Source organism: Zootoca vivipara, chromosome 2 (genome assembly GCF_965207765.1).
Source record: "Zootoca vivipara chromosome 2, rZooViv2.hap1.1, whole genome shotgun sequence".
NCBI classification, from domain to species: domain Eukaryota; kingdom Metazoa; phylum Chordata; class Lepidosauria; order Squamata; family Lacertidae; genus Zootoca; species Zootoca vivipara.
Window position 1 is genome coordinate 75,600,803 of NC_142584.1, and position 21,716 is coordinate 75,622,518.

General features: G+C 42.3%; 1 protein-coding gene across 28 annotated transcripts in view; it reads right to left on the bottom strand.

Annotated features, from left to right (window-relative positions):
* Positions 1 to 4,801: 4,801 nt before the first annotated feature.
* Positions 4,802 to 21,716, bottom strand: part of RAF1 (Raf-1 proto-oncogene, serine/threonine kinase) — a 75,853-nt gene continuing 58,938 nt past the window's right edge. For 9 of the 28 annotated variants that reach the window (XM_035106246.3, XM_035106241.3, XM_035106253.3 and 6 more), the window contains 12 exons: positions 20,167 to 20,226; positions 18,330 to 18,357; positions 17,774 to 17,898; positions 16,564 to 16,681; positions 14,824 to 14,908; positions 13,419 to 13,595; positions 12,965 to 13,011; positions 11,023 to 11,141; positions 9,906 to 10,037; positions 8,180 to 8,227; positions 7,736 to 7,870; positions 4,802 to 5,945 (listed from right to left, as the gene is read on the bottom strand). In XM_035106246.3, the coding sequence (XP_034962137.1) occupies positions 5,805 to 5,945; positions 7,736 to 7,870; positions 8,180 to 8,227; positions 9,906 to 10,037; positions 11,023 to 11,141; positions 12,965 to 13,011; positions 13,419 to 13,595; positions 14,824 to 14,908; positions 16,564 to 16,681; positions 17,774 to 17,898; positions 18,330 to 18,357; positions 20,167 to 20,226 (1,215 nt within the window). In that variant the 3' untranslated portion in view covers positions 4,802 to 5,804. The remainder of the gene's footprint in view (positions 5,946 to 7,735; positions 7,871 to 8,179; positions 8,228 to 9,905; positions 10,038 to 11,022; positions 11,142 to 12,964; positions 13,012 to 13,418; positions 13,596 to 14,823; positions 14,909 to 16,563; positions 16,682 to 17,773; positions 17,899 to 18,329; positions 18,358 to 20,166; positions 20,227 to 21,716) is intronic. The other 19 variants (XM_088663241.1, XM_088663245.1, XM_088663240.1 and 16 more) reach the window with 3 other exon arrangements.

Here is a 21,716-nt window from a genome sequence, read left to right on the forward strand (position 1 = left end):
CCAAGGGTGTCAGGGACAAGATTGTAGACCTGAACAAGGCTGGACTGGGCTACAAGACTATTGCCAAGCAACTTGGTGAGAAGGTGACAACAGTTGGTACAATAATTTGCAAATGGAAGAAACACAAAATAACTGTCAACCTCCCTCGGTCTGGGGCTCCATGCAAGATCTCATCTCGTGGAGTTGTAATCATCAGGAGAACGGTGATGAAGCAGCCCAGAACTACAAGGGGGGAACTTGTAAATGATCTCAGGGCAGCTGGGACCATAGTCACCATGAAAACAGTTGGTAACACACTACGCCGTGAAGGACTGAGATCCTGCAGAGTCTGCAAGGACCCCTTGCTCATGACAGCACATGTACAGGCCCGTTTGCAGTTTGCCAATGCACATCTGAATGACCCAGAGGAGAACTGGGTGAAAGTGTTGTGGTCAGATGAGACCAAAATCGAGTTCTTTGGCATCAACTCAACTCGCCATATTTGGAGGAGGATGAATGCTGCCTACAACCCTCCACCAAACATGGAGGGGAACATATTATGCTTTGGGGGTGTTTTTCTGCTTAAGGGAACAGGACACCTTCACCGCATCGAAGGGATGATGGACAAGCAAACAGGCAAATTTAGCAGGGGATCAAATGCTTTACCCCCTCACTGTAACTAGGTCAATACTGTGCAGAAGAGTTCACAGCTCACTCAAGAGCAGGCATCCCCAAACTGCGGCCCTCCAGATGTTTTGGCCTACAACTCCCATGATCCCTAGCTAACAGGACCAGTGGTCGGGGAAGATGGGAACTGTAGTCCAAAACATCTGGAGAGCCGAAGTTTGGGAATGCCTGCTCAAGAGGCATCATGAAGATACTGAAAGGATACAGGGACCCCCTGCAGGACCACATAGGATAAATGGCATGATGGGGCAAGCAGCCCTTGCCCTATCTTCTGAGAGCAGCTGTCCAATTCAAGCACAACTACTGAAACACTGCCTTCAAGCTAGAAGCTTGAAGGATATCACGATTTTAATTTTTATTAAATTTGTATACCGCTCTATACCCATAGATCTCAGGGTGGTTCATAACATGCCATCAAAGGCTACTGCAAGGTCCAGCGGAATGAGCAGGGGCACACACACCCCTGTGGTCCCCCTCCTTGCATCATCCATCAAGGTAATACGATAAAACCCGGTCTGCAATCAGACTGAAATTGGCAACCACATAGGGTAATTGAGCACCTTTCCAGGAAGGGACTATTAAGCAATGCTTGGTCAGCAACTACAGCAGTGACATTTGGGGGGGGGGAGGAGAGAAAAATGTCTGTTAACAGCAGCTTACCTCTTGGAGAGTGGCAAGAACTGCAGCAATTTCTGTTTCTGTGGTTGTGTGGTCCCCCCCTCCCCCCCAAAATGCTGCTTGGGAGGCCAGATCCATCTAGTCTAGCTACAATTTATTACACAGCTAATTGTTAAACATTTGAGTAAATGCATGAATTTAATGTTACTAAATGTCAGCTGCACCTAGACTATCCTTACTTTATTGGACAAGGGAGTAGGAGATAACGGGAGAGGAGATTTCGATAAGGCCACCCAGAGCTACACCAGGACTCCCACCATCCACATGCAGCAGTGGGTCAACAAGACTAATCTGGCTTGTTACTATGGAAAATGTTATTCCTACAGTGTAAAATGCATTGGCATTGCTCTCTAACAAGGTTGGGAATAGCTTTAAAGAAAGTTACTTTACCAGCAAACGAGGCAAAATGAATCCCATAATTGCTATAAAAATAGCATTCATTTCTGGCTAAGCCAGACCGTGCCGCAGTGTTTTAAGGTGTGCAGTGCATTTGCAGAATGAATTACTCTCCCACTTACATTTATGTAGAACATGGGTGGGTTTAAATTTCAGATCGCATTTATAAAACTGGAAACATGCCAGACTGTTGCTTTAAGTATCTTTTTTGAGTGGCATGCATATGACTTGCACTGGAGAGGAGAAACTAAAAGCTTAAAGCAGGCAGTAATTTTAGCTTGGACAGGAGCCAGTCGGGTTTCAGAGAAGATGAAGCAGGCTTTGCCCAGTCTGCTTCTGCTAACTCTTCAAATTCTCAAATTACACCTCCAACTTCCAGAACCTGAAGGAACTGCATTTTCAGCTTTTGCTTCTACATTACAGTATATATTTAAATGAAGATAACTCAGTATTTGCTAAGGGGCACAAACCAATGCTTTCCTTATCTCCCCATCCTTAGAGAAAGTATCTAAATCCCACACACCATCTTATAGGTAGAGAACGTGTTTCCTCCTTAAAGGATGCCGAAGTTAAGGCACTTGTGTAATCATGTGGAAGCACACTAACTCTTTGCTTAAACTGTGACTTTCATACTAGTGTTGAAAGCAGTTTTACACAGTATCTCAATACTCTTTACATCAAATATGTAATGGAAGTTTCATGGGTCAACTATCGCACCTGGCATACTATGCTGTGCTCACATTGCATGCTAACTGCACCTCAGCTTTAGCCCATTATTGCTTAGCCACTAAATAATGGGGCTAAAGTTAAAGCAGTCGTGCCCAGAATGTAGTCCAGGCTGTAAATCAAACGAATCCATGTGGAGATCTCCAAAGAAACCCAGAAGAATTCATTGCAGAATACCACAACGCAACCCACAATATGGACTGTACAGTTCAAAAGCTGGGTTGGATCCAGAAAGTCATGATGCAGCTACTCTAAGAATGACTAAGGCTGCAACTCTAAACCCACTTACCTGGGAGTAAGTTCCACTGAGGTCAACAGGATATACGACATGGTTATGATTGCCCCATAAATAAGGATCAAGCCGAAGGTATTGGGAGAAGGCAGAAAATACATACTGAAAAAAGCTTGCTTTTCATGCACTATACTTCAGTCATTCTTCACTTAACATATGAAGTTTGATCAGAATATGCACTTTACCAGGTACACCTTTCTGATGCTGTAATGCTAATGTAAAACACCAACAAATTCAGACTTCAAACTGTGGAAGGCTTATAACTGTATAATACACGTTCATTACAATACTGGGCAAGAACAAGTGCCAGCAGTGAGGAATAACAAGAAAGAATTTGAAAATCAACAGGCTTAAGTACACCCAACCCTGTTTAGGATTTGGACGCTGTGCGCACACTTATCCTCTCCATTGTTTACTCCTGAAACCCTAAAAGCACACAAAATGCATTAGCTTAACTCCAGAAACAAATATAACTCACTCAATATTTGCATTGTGATAGTGAATACAGAAGCGCCAAGCATTCAAAGCCACTGCAGTAGAGCTATTGTGGCACCTGAATACATTTATTGTAGGGGACATTTTTGAATGTGCAGCAGAAAATACAGAAAGGGTGGATGTTCCTTGGAAAGCAGGGGTGCTTTTCAGTTCCTTGGTGTTATTTCAGCTGCAGCTGATCAGAGGAACTGAACAGCTCAGCATGCACTACAAATGGCAGAGGCTTGCAAGCAGGTCATGGAAAGTGACAGCCAGTGTTTATGAACAGCAAAGGAACATTGGCACGAGGACAGTCTTCGCAAACTGAACTTAATACTATTAAGGAGAGTGCAAGCTGAAAGGCACAACTGAAATTATGTTAGCAGTGATGCAACGCAACCCAGGGAAATGACGTTCTTTACCTTTGCGTGGATTATCAATCAGAAAGTTACCTCTCACTCTTAATCCCTGAGCAGTTTTCATTCATCACTATTTCCTGAGTAACTGACATCCTTTATGCCTTAAAAAGAAAGCCTGCTGCATACAACTGGTATACAACTTCCTAGTGAGTTGCCTAACATGATACTGTGTGAGATCAGTCAACCGGAGATCTAACACCCTCATTTATTACACACAGGATTGTCAATTCGCCTTTAAAAAAAAATCTTAAACCCTATTCCAAAGAATCTGCAGATTTGACTACCGGTATGTCACCTCTATGAACTACCTCTAGGAATCACCTGAGGGCCAAACTACATGTCTATAGATCTTTTAGTAACACAGCCAGTATAGATCCCCCCCCCGCCCTCCCCCGGGAAATGCTAGCTTCAGGGGAAGGAAGGGTCAAATTTCCCTTCACAATACCAATAATTATCAAGTGTTCACCCAGCTGATGCTATAAGCATCTTTTAAACCTAGAGTTAAATACAAAGATGCATTTAATATCATATCTAGCTTGGCTCTTTAGTGAACTCGGTTACTTCCATTCCAGGCCTGTGGACAAGAGGCAGAGGATGTATTTGCATGATTTCTTCTTTCTCTGTAAAGTGAGTCTTTCCATCACTATGTAGAAATCCATGTGGAACTAGATAGTAAGGTTTTGCTCGATGTGTGGTGAACTAAATGTATTTATCTGAGAGCAACCCGCAACTGCAGATGCACACCTACACTTACAGTGGTGGTGGTTCAATATGGGAAATATAAGTCTATGGGTCAAAAAACAGCTTGCAGTACCTACATCTCCAAGGGGCACTTTGCTGTGCCTGAAAGTGATAAACTTGCTCTGGAAAACTGCGTCACACCTAAAGATCACTCAAAAGGATGCTGAAGCTACAAAGCACATTCTACAGAGAATATAACGGTACGAGGAAATACAGTTAATAGTTCTACAGTTCTTTCCAAAATGGTATTTTAGAGGGGAATCGCTCCAGTATTTTCTTTGCTTTTATGCACATAGTGAACTAGCTATTGCAGACAGGGCATCACGGCTACATAATATACACATTTAAGAACATGAGGCACACACATCAAATGTGGAAAATCGGTTAAAAAACCGACTGAATGACAAACTTAAATTTAATTTATTTTATTAAAATAAGATAATCAGAAGAACCTGGGTTTACAATAAATGCTTTTATCTGAGGGGCAATGAAAACAAAATTAAAACCCAAATCAGCAATGGAAAACCTGTATATGCCAAGTTTCTTTATAGTGCAGCTCAGAAAAAAAGTTTCAAAACAGACTTTATCTTGCAGAAATTTACTAGCAGAATTACTTATTTTGCCTCTTCTCCTCCCAAAAAACTATAGTTTCTTACCAGACCCTCAGGGCGCCGCAAGAAACAAGTCCGAAGTACCCAATAAGCTTCTTATGTTACTGTTAGATGATTGTACGAAGATTGTGCTAGCTTCTTTCTCTGGACAGTACTAGTTATAATATATTCCTTGCCTCAAAATTAGCATTTTCCACATGTGCAAAACTGTTTTGTGTTGACTTAATATTGGTGTTTAGCGTTTCATGATCTTGAGAAATGCTTAGAAGTGGAAACTTTCCAGAGCTTGAATTCCCTTCTTCCCTTAAGTCTTCTTTGTGGATGACCATTTTAGTTAAAATTCCTCCAGCCTGAATGGCACAAAAGTCTTAGAATATCAGAAGAACAGCACCATCTGCATTGACTTTCCTCAAATGCTAAGCTATTATTTTGCTATAGAAAAATACCAGTCTATTTCAGCATAATGCAATTTCAAAGAAACCTGTTTTCTTTCTTTTTTTCCTTTTTCTGTTTTTTTGCATATGAGATAAAGTAAGGCTCAAGTGCATCTATAAAAAATAGTAATAGGACCTCTTGTATACTGTCTCTTAACTATTTCAATATGATAACCTATAGAAAAAGGCAACATGGAGTTTTTTGTCCCTGTAGGATTAGAACGGTAGAAATTCATAGCAGCTCATTCTCAAAACTGGCATCCAGCTGAATCCCATTGCTGGCTCTGCAATCCTGTAGACTGAGGCATTCAAAAGCACAACTGCTAGAACTGTTATTGGAGAGCAGTGGGCAGCACGCAAAGATCTCCTAAAACACAGGTAGCTTTGTCGAAGTCAACGTGCACGAATTTATGTCCTGTGTGTGAGTTGCACGATGCAGAGAAGGTTCTGAAGCACTTCGGTTGATTTTGGGTAAAGAATGCTGCAGCAATTCAATGGAAGACAATATCTAAAGTAAAGAGGGAAGGAGGGGGGAAGGAAATTATAATGGCCTGTCCAATTTCTGTGCAAGACTATCTTAATTACTGACAACTTCCTAGGTCTAGACAAGGCTACAAGTGCAAATTTCATGGAAGCTCTTGCCAGCCCCACCCACTTCCCTGTGACCATTTCCTGTTTATAAAATAAAGAGCAGCAGGACAGTGTTTATTTTCTGCCTTGTGAAAAGCGTGAGTGGCTCACATTACACACCCAAAGCACAAATCTATGTACAGGGATACCCACAGGTTCCTGGCAATAATAACTTGGAAGTTACAACGCTACAACACAAATACCCAGTTTTAAAACACATCCTTTAAAAAATCAATTATAGTATCTCAGCGTTACTGGAAAATAGTAAAGAAAAGTGAACATAGTTCTCTGAAAAACTGTTTCATTATTTCCCACTAATGAAACATTTTGGTCTTATCAGAGGCAGGAAATACCAAGAAACATAAAATTGAGAATTTTAGTGCCTCTCAGGAAACAGGTAAACAGAGATATAAATCTGTCTTTCTTTCTATAATTTGTGTGTGTGTGTGTGTGTGTGTGTGTGTGTGTGTGTGTGTGTGTGTACGTATGATTAAACATAATACGCCTGTCTCCCCTCCACCCTCCATCTGCCTCTCTCATAAATGCAAATATACACATGAGAGGATAAAATTTATATCTGTCTTGTCGTTTATGTATTTTATTATTACCTTCTCTTGTATATATTAAATCATATATAATATTATCTAGACACAGCTGTATAATGTGTCCATCTTGCCCCAAGGGAAGGGGAGAAGCAGCAGAAACGGGTTAGGAAGCTGCCAGCCTCTAACTCCCCATGGAGACCTCTCTCCCCACTCCAAATGCCACCTGAGGGACTTCTGAAGAATCAAGAGGGATGGAGAAAAAAAAGAGGCAGCCTTTGCAATGACAGTTGCTTGTCCTTTCTCTTTCATCATATAATTTCTATCGACACTTATTTTAAAAATAATTTTATGTAAACTATTTTGTGAAGTCCATCTGATAAGCAGTACCTATAGGTTTTTGTTTTTAATTATTAAAGATTTTCCTCGTTTACAAAAGCACATGCATTGTCTTTTTCTTCAGGCTGTGTTTTCTACAGGTCAGTTACTTTTGTTGTGAGGTGTTATATGCAGTATAGGGTTGGGAAGAAAAGAAGGGGGCAGGAGAAAGGGTGGGGTGGTAAAGCTTTTATTCTTTTACTTAGTGTATGTGTAGGGTTTTTGTGTCAGAGTCACTTGAGTAGGCACTATTCGCTTGTTCTGTTTCCTTGATGGTGGGAGAGGTTGAGGTAGCCTAGGGTGTGGTTGGTCGTCTTTGGTTGGCTGCAGTGGGATCTGTTTCTGTGTGTGAGGAAGGTGTTGTTGGGTTAAGTTAATACATACCTATAGTTATACCTGTGTTTGTGCATGCCTGCATGTCTGTGTGTAATTCAGTCATGGAACTCATTGAGTCCCCTTGGACCACTCACTCTCTATTAGCCTAGCCTACTTTACTGAGTTGTTTGCAAGGATAAATTATGAGGTGTGAACCATGTGCTCTAATCTTGACTTCTATGGAGTATAAAGGTAATAAAATAAAGTAATAAAACATTCTCTTGCCTGCAGTTTAAGAGATTAGTTTCCCCATTATTTTTCACTATTTGAACCAACGTGTTCTCTCTCTCTCTTGCTTTATTCAAACACACACACACACACACACACAAGTTTATTCGTTTTGTAAATCTCTAAAATCAAGCTTAATTCTTACCTGGGGGAAGAGAGGCCTTTCGTCCCTGACTTTCTTCACACAATCTGCTACGAGTCTCTTCATAGCTTTGGGGCAGTTTTTGTAGAGTTTGCTGAGGTCTGGTGATGCATAACCACGACCAACCATGAAAATGATCTAAGAATAGGCAAACAAGCAAACCTTAGAAGTTTAGAGAGGCAGCATCTATGTTGAAAATTGTTTTAATGTAAACTATTCACTGTTCTCATGGAAATATGGAGGGCAGCTGCATGTGGTTTCAAGGGGGAAGGGGACATCACTCATAAGTGATACCATGGAGGGCTGGGAAAGACTTCTGTCCGACAATCGGAAGGGCTATGGTTAGATGGCCCACTGGCCTGGCTTGGTTTAAGGAAGCTTCCCATATTCTCAAGACCCCCCACACTCTCTGCCAACTACCAAAATTAATTGCCAGAATATACGCACATGGAAGCTGCTTGCCAGATGGGAACCTCCTGCAGACTGGTGAGGGATCTGCATTGTAATAAACAGGCCATTTTATCTAATTTAGTACAAATTATAGCACATGTCATTGTATCTTCTTCCACAGTGCTTCCAAAGTAGTTGACTTACAAGAAACAAACATGTGTAACCTTCTAATGGCTCTATTTATCTCTTAAGTTGAGAAGCCAGCCCCAGAAGCCTTTCCAAGCACCCACCACCACCACCACAATCCTGTGAGGGAGAAAGTGGAGATGCACTTGTTGGCCTTAGCCCTTCTACCATGTTCCTGTTTGCACTTTCAGGAGGGTCATTTATGCAGGAAGCAGCTTCTCCTTGTGGAGGGAGGCTCACTGCACAATCAAAGCTTTCTGCAGGCTTCTAAAGCAATCAAATCAAAGCACAATCAAAGCTTTCTGCAGGCTTCTAAAGCCATGAAGCCTCCAACCTTTTCTGTGAGAAAACTTCCAACTTCACCCAATGCTTGGCATTGCCAAACAGCAGTCCCCCTTTGCTCCCCCATAATAAAAAAGGGGGTGGGGGCTTGCCAATTTGGCTGCCTAACCACTCCCAGCATCCTTACCAACTTCAGTGCTGTGAGAGGGCTGGGACCACCATACAACTGCTGAGACATGTCTGCAGCTTCAAAGTTTGGCAGAAGGCTAATTGCCCACCATGCTCCCCAGAGGGTGGTGCCACACTTGCCACAGTGAGTGGTAACTGCCTCTAAGGTAGCACTGAGCACACACTACAGCTACTAGACCAGTTAGGAACCTTGTGCTTTCCACTTTAGCATGTCAGATTATTTTAAAGTTCAGGGCATTTCTTTCATCCAGCATATAACAATTATTTCCATCTGGGCAAATAGGCTTAAGAAACAATGAAGGCAGAGTTCACAAGCAGTGTTAGCCTATCCTGCCTTCGATCCTCAGGTTAAGGCTTTCCTAATGCGCAATCCAACCCCTGAGAAGACACAGATCGTTGGAGACCAATGGGAACTCCAAGAACACACAACCCAGATTTCACAAGGGAATTACGGTGATGCCTCGCTTAACGAATGCCCTGCTTAACGAAAATTCCGCTTAACGAAAGAATTTTTCGAGCGGAGGTTGCCTCGCTAGACGAATGCGTTTTACGAAAAATTCGTCTAGCGAATCGCGGTGTCCCATAGGAATGCATTGAAATTCAATTAATGCGTTCCTATAGGCCAAAAAACAGTTTAAAAAAATCAGTGCATTCCTATGGGATTCGCTAGGCGAATTTTTCGCTATAAGAAAAGACCCGTGGAACGAATTAATTTCGTCTAGCGAGGCACCACTGTAGTTTATGAACTGACCCCTGTATCAAGTGTTAACAATGTAGTTTTTTTTCAGACCTCTAGAACTCTGACTCAACATTCCAACCAGCCTGGTGCTAACGAACCCTGCACTAGCAAATAAGCAGTTTGGGCAAAGTACACATGATATTATACTGACATTTCAATGTTACTGCAAACAGATACCCTCTGCAAAAGCTTTTATATGGGATGCTTATCTGCTTAGACACACACAAGCCAAGATCTAATTCTATAATTTGCCATCTTTGCAGTAGACTGGATAAGGTGGAATATAAATTACATGGTTCCTTGCTCTGTAACCTTCTAAATAAAATCCAGAAACCCTGAAAATTTGGAAATACAATGCATTGCATTTTTAAAATGATCGTTTCTCACCTGGTCTCTATTGTTAATATGGGAATAAGGTAGCTCTCCGGTCATCAGTTCATAGAGTACAATTCCATAAGAATACACATCTGATTGGAAACTGAATGGATTGCTATCCTGCATTCGAATCACTTCTGGTGCCTTTATTTAAAAAACAAAACCAGATTAAGAATTCATACATGGAGGGAAAAAGAAAACAGAGTCTAACAGCATTAAGGCCACAATAAAAAAACAGAATTAAGCCACTGAATTAAATTTATTTCCTCAAACATTCAAATTGGTGTTGGAAACAATGGAATGAAAAATGTGGGTTTTTTAAACTCACCACCACCAGGCTGCAGCCTCAGCTTCTTAAAAGCTTAATATATACATTGGCCTAGTACAGAAACAAGTAACTATGGTTTGTCATTACAAGAATGAGCCTGCACACATCTGACTTCCTTGCTCCCGCTGCCCCCCACCACCACCTTCCTACGTACAAAGGAGATCAAAAGCTTCCATGTTCAGTTTGATATCCTGGCTTCTTTTAACTACCTAAAGTTCCCAAACTTTGGTGTAATTGGAATATGTGGTTAGTTCAAAAGCATATGTGTTTGGCTTGCCACCTCTGGTAAGACCTGGGGTGGGGTGGGGTGGGGGGAAGCCTGAGGTTCACACAGGCTCATTCTCATATCAAACCCTAATTTGTTTTGAAAGGCCATGTATCCTGAAGTCTAGTCAAAAAGCCTATCTGCAGCACCTATCCACTCAAAGTTTGCCCCTCCCATGTTAAAAAGAAAACTGCAGCTCTAAAAGCACACACGGATATGCACCTTCTTTTGCAACACAGGAAGCAGCTGTGCCAATTGTAGAATAGCAGTACTGTATGCTAGTTCCCTGGTATTAAAGCAAGGATGAGGAACTTTTGGCTCTCTAGATATTGCTGCATTCCACTCTCCTCAACCCCAGCCAGCAGTCAGGGATAATGCAAATTGTAGCCCAAAAGCAATCCAAAGCTTCCACACCCCTGGATTAAAGGATAAGAAACCTGTTTTTGTCATATACTGCACATTAAAAACACAAGTTAAAAGGAATAACTTTAATGTCAGACCAGCTACAAGCAACAGCTCCGTTGTAAGTCACTTACCATCCAGAGAACGGACCCAGTAGGTTGCTCTACCTGTTGAGAACCACTCCACCTAGATTTGACTGTTGCCAGCCCAAAGTCTCCAATCTTTACTGTGCGGTCTTCGTGAAGAAATATATCTACATAACTCTTAAGGAACACACATGGACAGTCACTTGAGTTACCAAACACAGTCATCCTTGCACCCAAGCCTGTTTCCAGAAGATATTCTACACTAGTTTTTAATGAATGTGTTTTAAGAACACAAGATGGATCAGACTGGATCAGGCCAATGGCTCCACCTAGTCCATCACCCTGTTCTCACAGTGACCAACCAGGTTTATAAAAATACTAGTGTTGTTCAGCCCGTTTAGAAAACGGGCGCTAGAGGATATGTGAGAGCGTGCGCGCGCGGCTGCTGGTTGGGAGGTTGGGGGAAGAGTGAGAGCGGAGGGAATCGGCGTGTTTCCGCGCAGGCCCATCTCACTGAATCCTTACTTGAAATCTCAGAGCAGGACACGGGAGTGTGCGCGCGCTGGTTGGGAGGTTGAAATCAAGAGAGGGTTGGGCGGGGCAGAGGGCAGGGGAGAAGCGGGCAGGGTCCTGCCTGCTCCTAGGCGGGGCTTCCACACCTCGTCAGTGCGTGAGGCTTGAGACAAATACTGTAAGGTACTACCATAATAAGTGGCGATAACAATTACAAAGGCAAACAGGGGCTTTCTGGGACGGTGGCAACAGAGCGGGTATCTTTTCTGCACTTGAGGCGAGCCACGCTCATGGGAGAAAGGTGTCTCTCTTCCCCCACCTCCAGTACGATGGCGAAGTTTGTTTTGTCTTGGGGGGATGAGCCTCCCTCCCTCCTTCACACCGAGACACTGACTTTCCCAGGAGCAGTCACCCGCTTTCACCCCATTGTGAACCCGGCGGGCGGCGGCACCATCCCGACTACATCCACGGCGACCCTCCCTGCCTTCAAGACAGCTTTGTCAGAGGCACAGCGATCTGCGTCCCAAGGAGCGCATGGTGTTGGGCGGCTGGGCTGGCTGAGTGGGTGAGTGGGGGCACCGTCCCTTGACGGAGGCAGTTCCGCTGACGGAATGGTAGGCAGAGGGGTGGGGGGACTTGCTGCTAGTCGCCGGTGGGCGGGGAGCGTAGGAGGGGGGGAAAGCAGCCTTCTCCTCCTCACGCTTTAGCGCAACTGCAGTGAGGTGCTTGTCCGGCCGGGAGCAACGGTTGGCAGAGGGGTGGGGGGGTGGGGAGAGCGCGCGCGTCCAATCCCTGTGTCCCTGGTTGTCTCTGCTGTCCAATCCCTGTGTCCCTGGCGCACATGCGCAGTACCCCAGGGACACACGGGACAGCTTGGACGCAGGGACAACTTGGACTTTATTATATAGGATTGTAAAATATTCAGTATTAAAAGGGAGGTGGTAAGGTGCCAGACCCTACCTAGGTACATCCTTTCTTCTCCCACCCCTTCCCCACTCCCCAGATTTTTATTATGCTCAGCACTGAACTTCCATCTATAGGTAAAAGGGAGGTGCTTGGGTCCATCAGCAGACTGCTACTATTTTTAAGTTCTCTCAAAACAAACAATTTGGTTTCTTTTAATTAAGTTTCTGTGTATCAGCTGCACTTTATAGGGTCCTGTCCACTGAAAGCTCCAAAAGACATTGACAGGACCTGTAAAGAATACAGACCATAGATTAAAAGGTTTGTTTTTTAAACAATAAAATAAAATTATGTGTTATGAATTTAGAGATCTTGAAAACAGCCCCTGTTTTCAACTCAGATCTGCAAATGAAAGACAGCTAATGAATGCAGAAGTAACCTTCAATATTGCCATTAACTAACAGGTCTTCATATCACTTAATCACCAGAACAAACTAGAAATACTATGCCCCATGTTCCATATTGATCTAATGATGGCAGGCCATCAGAATTCCACCCAGTAAGAAAAGGATACTATTTGATTTCATATCTCTGTGTATTATATTCTTCGCATGTAAGTAGCTGTAAACAAAATTTGAGACATGAAAATGTGAACATATTTACATGTCAAAAGTCAAGTTACAAAGCAACAAACTACATCCTTAATCAAACACAATGAAGATTATCATTTCCTCAGTAGTTATCTACTGTAGCTAGAAAGCTTTCCTTTTATTTAGAATCAGACAGTGCTATTTTTGTATATCAGGAAAACATCTTTGTAACCTCTGCTTTCTCTGGAAGACTGCCTGATGTTTTTATATTTCAAGTTTTACAGGCACTGTCAAGGTCTGCCTGGACCCAAGACAGCACTACCTTGATTTTCTCTAGCACTATTTTGTCTTTGGAGCAGTCAACGGCACTTCCATAGCTACAATTATTCAGTCCATTCTTTATTCAACAAGTTCACCCACTGCAGGCAGATTACTCACTCCATTCCTTGTGCCGTCTGTCTTGCAATATCAATACGTTGTAACATCTGAAACTTGGTCTCCTGGACATGCAGGTGTTTATACAGACTGCTTCCTTCACACCACTGTGTGACGATGGCCAGGTTATCTTTAGTCATGTAGCCCATGAATAGCAAAATATTAACATGCCGGGTTTTCCTAACAGAAACAAACAGGAATCAACATATGAACACGGAGTGTGTGTTTAGCTTTGTAAGTTAAATAAACATGTGAAATTTAGATCTCCATGGATTTAGGGGAGTGGATTTTTTCCCCTGATCCAAAGCTTTCCGAAAAACTAGTACCTCTGAACCCAAGCTGAAGCTCAACTGCTTTTCTTTATAGCAAAGGTTTTGCAGGGAGATGTAAATTTAACAGAGAAAGAGAAATAAATGTCTTTTACTAATGACAGAATAATGAATGAACCTGAATTTCCCTGTGCATATGTAGCTCTTTGAATTTTGGCTATGCGGTCTTTCCTGCTTGGATTTGAAGGTGAATTTGAGCTGCATCCAAAATAAACTGTGTATGTGCTTGCCGGGCGGGTGGGGGGTGGGGAGCTGTTCCTCTTTAGCTAGTTAGGCAAAAAACCCTGGAACACTGTTCTGAAGGCTGGCATATCCTATAGTGTAGCATGAGACACAAGCAGCTGCTGCCAGAAAGGGGATCGGGGGGGGGGGGGAATCAGCAAACCCTTCCCTTTGCATGCAAAGGAGTGCTTTGTGCACACTTCTATACCAGTCTGTTGCCCAGTGAATAGCTTCGAGGACTAACAAGCAGGACTGACCCAAAACAGTTTGCTGTCTGAGGCAAAGGACAAGATGACACTCCCTTCACATTCCATACACAGATGCTGACTGGGCTGACAACTGGCTCTTTCTTCAAACTGGTAAAATGATAGCATCCTCCACCGCACTCGAGTCAGAAGGCTACTTTTTAGAGTGGTCAGGACATGTCATGAAGAATATATAGGCTTGCCCTCCAAAAGATAGGAATGATTGGGGGGTGGGGAGCATAGGGAGGAATGGCATAGGGAGGAATGGCCAAGAGGCTGCTGCTGCCCCTCAACATCTGCTACCTGAGGCAGTTGGCTTATGTTGCGTAATGGTAGGGCTGGCCTTGACAAGTATTGATCACAGCTCCAGCCAACAAGGAATTCTAAGCTAACAAACTGAATATTCCTGCCTCAGGATAGTCTACAATTTGGAGGCAGCAGCATGAGAGTCTGGTAAATCTTCCAGTTCTATTTAGTTTACTATCCTTGCGATAACCTCACACAATAAAGAGTTCTACTGAAAACACAGTGAGCCTGTGCACCCAGCCACTTTAGACGAGACAACTTAATAAAGTACCAGACAAGCATTATAAAGTCACCATATTGGCTTACCTTAGCACAGCCACTTCATTTCTGAAGGCCTGAAACTGCTCTGGGGTTGGGTCAACCACCTTTAATATCTTTACTGCTACGTCTCCTGCAAACATAATGCAACAATTGTGTCTCAAGCACCATGCCAACATTCTTACAATGACAAGCAGTCCACTGATGTCCGTACACCAATTACATGCGGGGAGGAACCAGAGCTTCAGCAGTATGGTCTGCATGCGGAAAAACCCAAGGGCAGACCCTGCCATAAGTAGGAACTCTGGGCCACTAGTTCTACAAGCCCAAAGGACTTTAGGATATGATTGAGTTCACCGTAGTGCTATTACGAACATTCTGTCAGCACAAGCATTTCTGCTTGCCACACAAACAATCTGCCTGTCTCGTTCCCCCACACATTGTTCTGGGGTTCTTCCTAAACCCCAGAGCCAATTTGGGAAGCATGGGGCATGCAGGGGGAGGAGGATGGAAAAGCCTCATTGTGCTAGCAGGACTCATTGCACAAGTTCTCACTAGCGCAACTGTTCGGCTCAATCTGGGCCACATTGTTTAATAAGCAGTAGGCACCCACACCCATCCTGATTATCACACTGTAAACCAGGGAACTCTCTAAAGGGTTACACTGTGGCACAGAGGTCTGTCTGCTCAAAGGGAAAGGACCAAGGCAGGACCAAGCATTTGAGTAGTTCTTTGAATCTTGGCCACTATTTCCAAATATCCACTTCCCTTCCACCAATGCAAACGCACCTTTTAAGAATAATGGAAAATGGAAAGAATAATGGAAAAGCTGTTTATAAACATGATAATAGTAAAGATGATGAAATGCGGCTTCTATAGTTTGCTCAGCATGGCGTGGGCGATGCCACCTCCTGACGAGCAGGACATATGGCTAGCCTTTCTCCAAATTTTGAAACTGAATGAACATGATTGTAATTTGATGTACTGGGTTGCTGTTATTTCATTCTGCAACTCTATACAGTATCTTTTTTTCTTTACTTTTTTTTTACCTACCTGCTTTATTTTGGTGTCTACATGTTTTTGTACATAACAAAAATTCAATAAAAACTTGAAAATAAATAAATAAAATGACAGAGACAATATTTCAAAAAATAAAAATGGAAAAACGAAACTATAGAGGTGAGAGAGGATTGTCCCTGCAGCTGAGCAGCAATTCCCATCACCTCCCCAGTTCCAAAGTTGGAATGAAGGGTTCTCTGCCCATATATAATTATGGAATCAGTTCTTAGCAGATATCTATGAATCAGAAATATTAAACCTGTAAGGTAAAAGTAAAGGGACCCCTGACCATTAAGTCCAGTCGTGACTGACTCTGGGGTTGCGGCACTCATCTTGCGTTATTGGCCGAGGGAGCCAGCGTACAGCTTCCAGGTCATGTGGCCAGCATGACAAAGCCGCTACTGGCGAACCAGAGCAGCGCACGGAAATGCCGTTTACCTTCAGCGCACGGAAATGCCGTTTACCTTCTGGAGCAGTACCTGTTTATCTACTTGCACTTTGACATGCTTTTGAACTGCTAGGTTGGCAGGAGCTGGGACCGAGCAACGGGAGCTCACCCCATCGCGGGAATTCGAACTGCCGACCTTCTGATCGGCAAACCCTAGGCTCTGTGGTTTAACCCACCCGTGCCACCTGTACACAGGGCCAAATGTATATATTTTCTACTATGTTAAGCAATTTTAATATTGACATTTCTCAACAAGGGTGGTAGGAAGGCTTGATACTTACCGTGCCACTTGCCCTTGTAAACAGTCCCAAAAGAGCCTGACCCTACTCTGGTAGAGAGCATAACTTCACTTGCTTCTATTTCCCAATAATAATTTGAATCTCTCTGTCCACGAGATCTCTGAAAAGCAAGTAAATATTTACAATACAGACAGCATGGCCTGGAAACCAAGTTTCACAGGTTCAGATTAAAGCTTGCCGCAAGTATGATTAATGATATTTGGAAATAATCTAGATCTGACTACGCAATGCATACACAGTTATAATGTAGACTTAACAAAATGTCAACAGGAAATATGTTTAAGCAAATTAAGGACTGAATGGGCATCTGTAGATTTCTAAATCTGGAAAATAATCTATGCCGTAACATCACTCCAAATAACTTTTTTCTATTTTATGACGATTAGATTTCCCTCTTATACAAATGTGGTCATATTCTCATCTCCATGCTAACAGCCTGTTTCTAATACTTCCTGTGCCAGCAGACAAGAGCTTACCAGCTGTAACAACACGAAGTCAGAAATCGTCTTTTAGAGGACATCTGAAGGCAGCCCTGTTTAGGGAAGCTTTTAATCTTTAAGAAATTAGAGTATTTTAAAATTTCTGTTGTAAGCCGCCCAGAGTGGCTGGGGAAACCCAGCCAGATGGGCGGGGTATAAATAATAAATTATTATTATTATTATTGTTGTTGTTGTTGTTGTTGTTGTTGTTGTTGTTGTTGTTGTTGTAATTTTTTACTGGTTCAAGGGGCTGATGTAAAGATCTAGGTGCTGTATTATGATACTGAGCAGAGTAATATGGAAGCCGGTGCTATTGCAAATTGGAGACTAAGGATGGGGAACCCATGGTCCTCCATGTTGCTAGACTACAACTCCCATCAGCCTTAGCTGGAAGAGCCAATGGTCACAGATGAAGGAAATTGTAGTCTAGCAACATCTGAGAAGGCCCACAGGTTAGGCCACCTCTGCCGTAGACTTGCATTGTGTTTGTAGAATCAGGGTGAAGGCATTAGTGAAGAATATTGACAAACACTTGGGCTTCTTTTAGAAGCTTACACACTATTCAGCTATGGCAGCAACATAAACAGTATGACACAGAATACATGCAAATCCTAGCAACAAGCTTTAATAAATCCTACTGCAAGATTTAATAAATTTGAAAATCACATTGTATACTCTGAGTATCTTTCGGCTGCAAATACTCTGATACATACGATTTTTTTTTCTTGCGAATTACATCCTGCAGCTCTCTCTCTTGGGGCTGGAACTGGTGTTTTAGGCTGGGACCACCCTGTTGGACTTGTATTGTTGGGGCTTCCGGATATAGCTGAGGGTGATGCTTCACATGTTTGAAGAAAGATGAAAGAGACACTTACTAACATTAGACAACCCCCGTACCAGAAGCAAGAAAAACACGCAGGAACTGGTATGACACCATGTTGTGCAAAACCCTTAAGTGTGTTTAACTACATAAATGATGTTCTGTGCTCCAGCTGCATGCTTATTCTAACATGGAAGCACTTTTTATGTAGAAAAGTTCGTAATATGAATCATCATAATTCAGTGGTAAGGCACAAGCTTTCCCTGCAGAAGGTTCCAAGTTCAATCCCTGGCATCTCCAGGTAGGACTGGGAAAGACCTCTTGATGAAACTCTGGAAAGCTGCTGCCAGTCAGAGAAGACAACATTAAGCTAGATGGTCTGAATCAACATAAGGCAGTTTCCTAAGTGGCCCTCCCAGTATCCCACATATTATTAAGTAAACACTCACCAGATTCACTCTGACTACGTATTGCATCCTGAAACAAAAAGAACAGGTATCAACACTTCAGCATAATTGCTCTTGAAGACGGAATAGAGCAGAAAATTTCTCGCTAACGAGAAACTGACTCAGCAGCTTTAATTGTAGACACCAAACCACCACAACATTTGGAGATGCTGGCCATTTAAAATGCAAGGAAACTTAAGTACTCCTAGCTTTTAAAATGAAGTTGTCGAATTAATTGTTGAAGTATTCACAGGAGCATTCAAGTTAACGTTTCATGAAAGGCCACCATTAACCAATCAAGTCAGTGGTGTAACATGTATTTTGCATAACCTATTACATATAGAGCAAGTCCAGTTCCATCTGGTCATATTTAAACATAACGATGAATTGAATCTGTAAAAGTGGAAATCCACACGGCCCCCACTGTACCACTGCTGCAGCTGAGCTCATTTCTCCTTCTCTCACTTCATGCCACACATGCTACCCTGTGTAAACATGCACAGCTCTGATATAAGGCAATTTTAGAATGGTTCCCATTTGTCCAGCATTATCCAGTGCACAGTTTGTATAGTGGATAGAAAGACACAAAGCAAAATGCAAGGTCAAAAGAAAGGCCAGAAAATAGCCAGAATGCAGTTTTTCTGCCAAAGCTAAACTGGCCTCACCCTGTGAACTGTCCATAAGTCAAATTGAGCTACTCTGAGTTCTTTGAAGGAAAAGTAGTGTGTAAGCATGTTCAACGAAATAAAAATAATGAGGATTCAGACAGATTTCTAGTCAAGACAGAAAACACACTGGGCAAGATGAAACACTGAATAAGAACTGTAGAAGTATAGCTCAGTGAGAATTGCTCATCACCTTTCATTCGAAGGAGGTTCATTTGGAAATGGGCAATTGGGAACAGTTCCTGGAATCCCAAGAATTGTGTGTGCTCACGCAAGAGAAGTGGGGTGGTGCTTTCTGCTTGAATTTCCTTTTGCCACATAAAATCCTGCTCCAACGGGTCTCCTGACCTTCAGAAGCAGCTCTACAGAGACACAAGTGGCTTCAGCAGGAAGGGAGGAGGATGGGAAAATTCCCACACAGGGGTATTCGGCACATAGGCCTTTGGATCCCTGCCAGCTAAGCTAAAATATGGACTTTACAGGAACTTTCATGCACTTGCTGTGGCTTGGATGTGGCCACAGAGGCACAGGCTGTCCCCTGTTTTGTTTTTTTAAAAAAAACATAATCCAAATCCTGAATTTCTAAGAAGAAGAAAATATTCACTGCATTTCAAGGCTGGGTGTTCCCTCCTCACCCAATTTCAAATTAAATAAAGTACTCATCTCCACCAGGCAAAGTATTTTTGAAGTACTGCTTCTGCACTTTCTCCTATAATCACAAGCTTTCATTTACTGAATGCTTGCTTTATATACAGCTAAACTATTCAGATGTCTGTGTAGCTTCTTGTTGAGAACACACTTTAATCCACCAACCCTAGAAAGCAGTTTACAGAATGACATTTCTGGTTTTTTTTTATAATAAAAAATATTCAACCAGCATGCCCATTTACTATTTTAACATACAACCACATCCATGGGGGCAATGCTGAAATGAACAGGTTTACTCCAGAAGCTATGGATTTTGCTCTGTACCACTGAATGCTTCATCTGTGTAGTGCAAATTCTATTTTGTATTACGAACTCTGGGTTTTAGTGCTTGTACTAAACAAACATGCCACACTGGTCTTTCCAAATGCAACTGTTAAGCTACAGTTATGTTAACTCACACTAATTTGGCCAACTCTCTTAGCAATCCTGTTAACTGAAGAAAGCAAAGGCATCCAGATAATACCTACTCTTCCCCTTAAACAGAATCGTCTGCACCAGGACCTGGGAGAAGCATTCAGGCTGTTATTCTAATTCAAAGCAATGAGAAATAAGAAGAGAACAGAGGAAGTAGTAAAAAAATAGTTTTCAGCTGCTAAAAAGGAAAGTAGTAACAACAAGGAAAGAAGACAACTTGAAAGAAAAGAGAGTTAACACATTAGCTATGTGAATGTTATTTTATATAGGAACTGCAGATTAAAACTGATGCAAGAGTGCTCAATAACACTTAAGGTTAGGCAGGCAGACATTCCATCAACCATGAAATATGCTCCAGGGAAAGTTTTCTAAATCATCTCTCCGCATTTTCAAAACTTGATAGTATTCCAGTTCTGTCATAAGTAGACTCACAAGAAAAGAACAGTTCAAGAGGGGCAATGAGATTCTAATCTCTACAAGGCAGATGTGTAGAGAATCTGATTATGCCTGATACTGATCCAAGCAGAGCTAATCTAATCAAACAGATTTGCAATTCAACAAGATGCTGGATGCCATTCTATACAAAGGGTTTATTATTCTAGGATAAAATCCAAAGAGAGAACTCTAGGACTCAGGAGCCTGAGATGCAACCACCACCACCACCACCACCATGGTTTTCTTCTCTCCAACTCAAAACACAATTCCAGGGAAGATTTCCTAGCCTGGTTTGAGACACCAAAGGTATTGCCACTATCAAAAACCTAAACCATCCTAAAAGGTAAGTATGTACATAAGAATCATTGGGAGCCCAAAATAAAGTTCATCCCACTCATCCTATCAGAACATCCAATAAATTAAAGTGGGAGAACAGAAAGCTAGGGGCTACAAATTTCATGATACTTACAGATGAGGCAATGAACACCAGAATTCTGCAGCTAGGTAACAAATTTTATACAAATAAAACTATATTTGCATATATAAATCAAATATACCCATCTTACTTTGCAGAATTTCTTCTACTATCAATGAGAAAGGTCAAAAGCTATCAGAAGCACTCAAATCCTTCCTTTGCTCATTAGAAATCTTGCTCAACCTCTCACCATTCCTAGTCACTCAGTCAGTATCTGCAGTTTTCAACTCAGCACTTTCTGAATTTCATGTCCTAAACCAGCCTTGCCCTCTAAATGGCCACAGTAGCTGGAGATTATGAGAGTTGTCAGGAGGACCATACACTGGTGAAGGCTACTCTGAACCACTTTCTGAGATATCACACAACTGTGCAATCATGGGATAACATCCCTGATGAAAAGAGTGTTGCCACATTACAAAACTTCAGCTGGAAAATGGAGTTTACTTTCTGGCACACCGAAAGTCAGCTGGACCAGTAAGGGAACTCCAATAATGTAGGGTGGTTCTCTAAAAATTCCTGGAAAAGAACTTTACCATCAAAGCTTTAATGACTCTACCAAGTGATTTTATCTTCAAACTAGTGATAAGCTCCAGAGTTCAAAAACAGGTGTTCCCAGCTCAAGAACCCGCAGGCAAGTCCATTACAAGTTTGGGTCCAGTTCTTAAAGGGCTTAGCCTAACACCATCCCTTGTA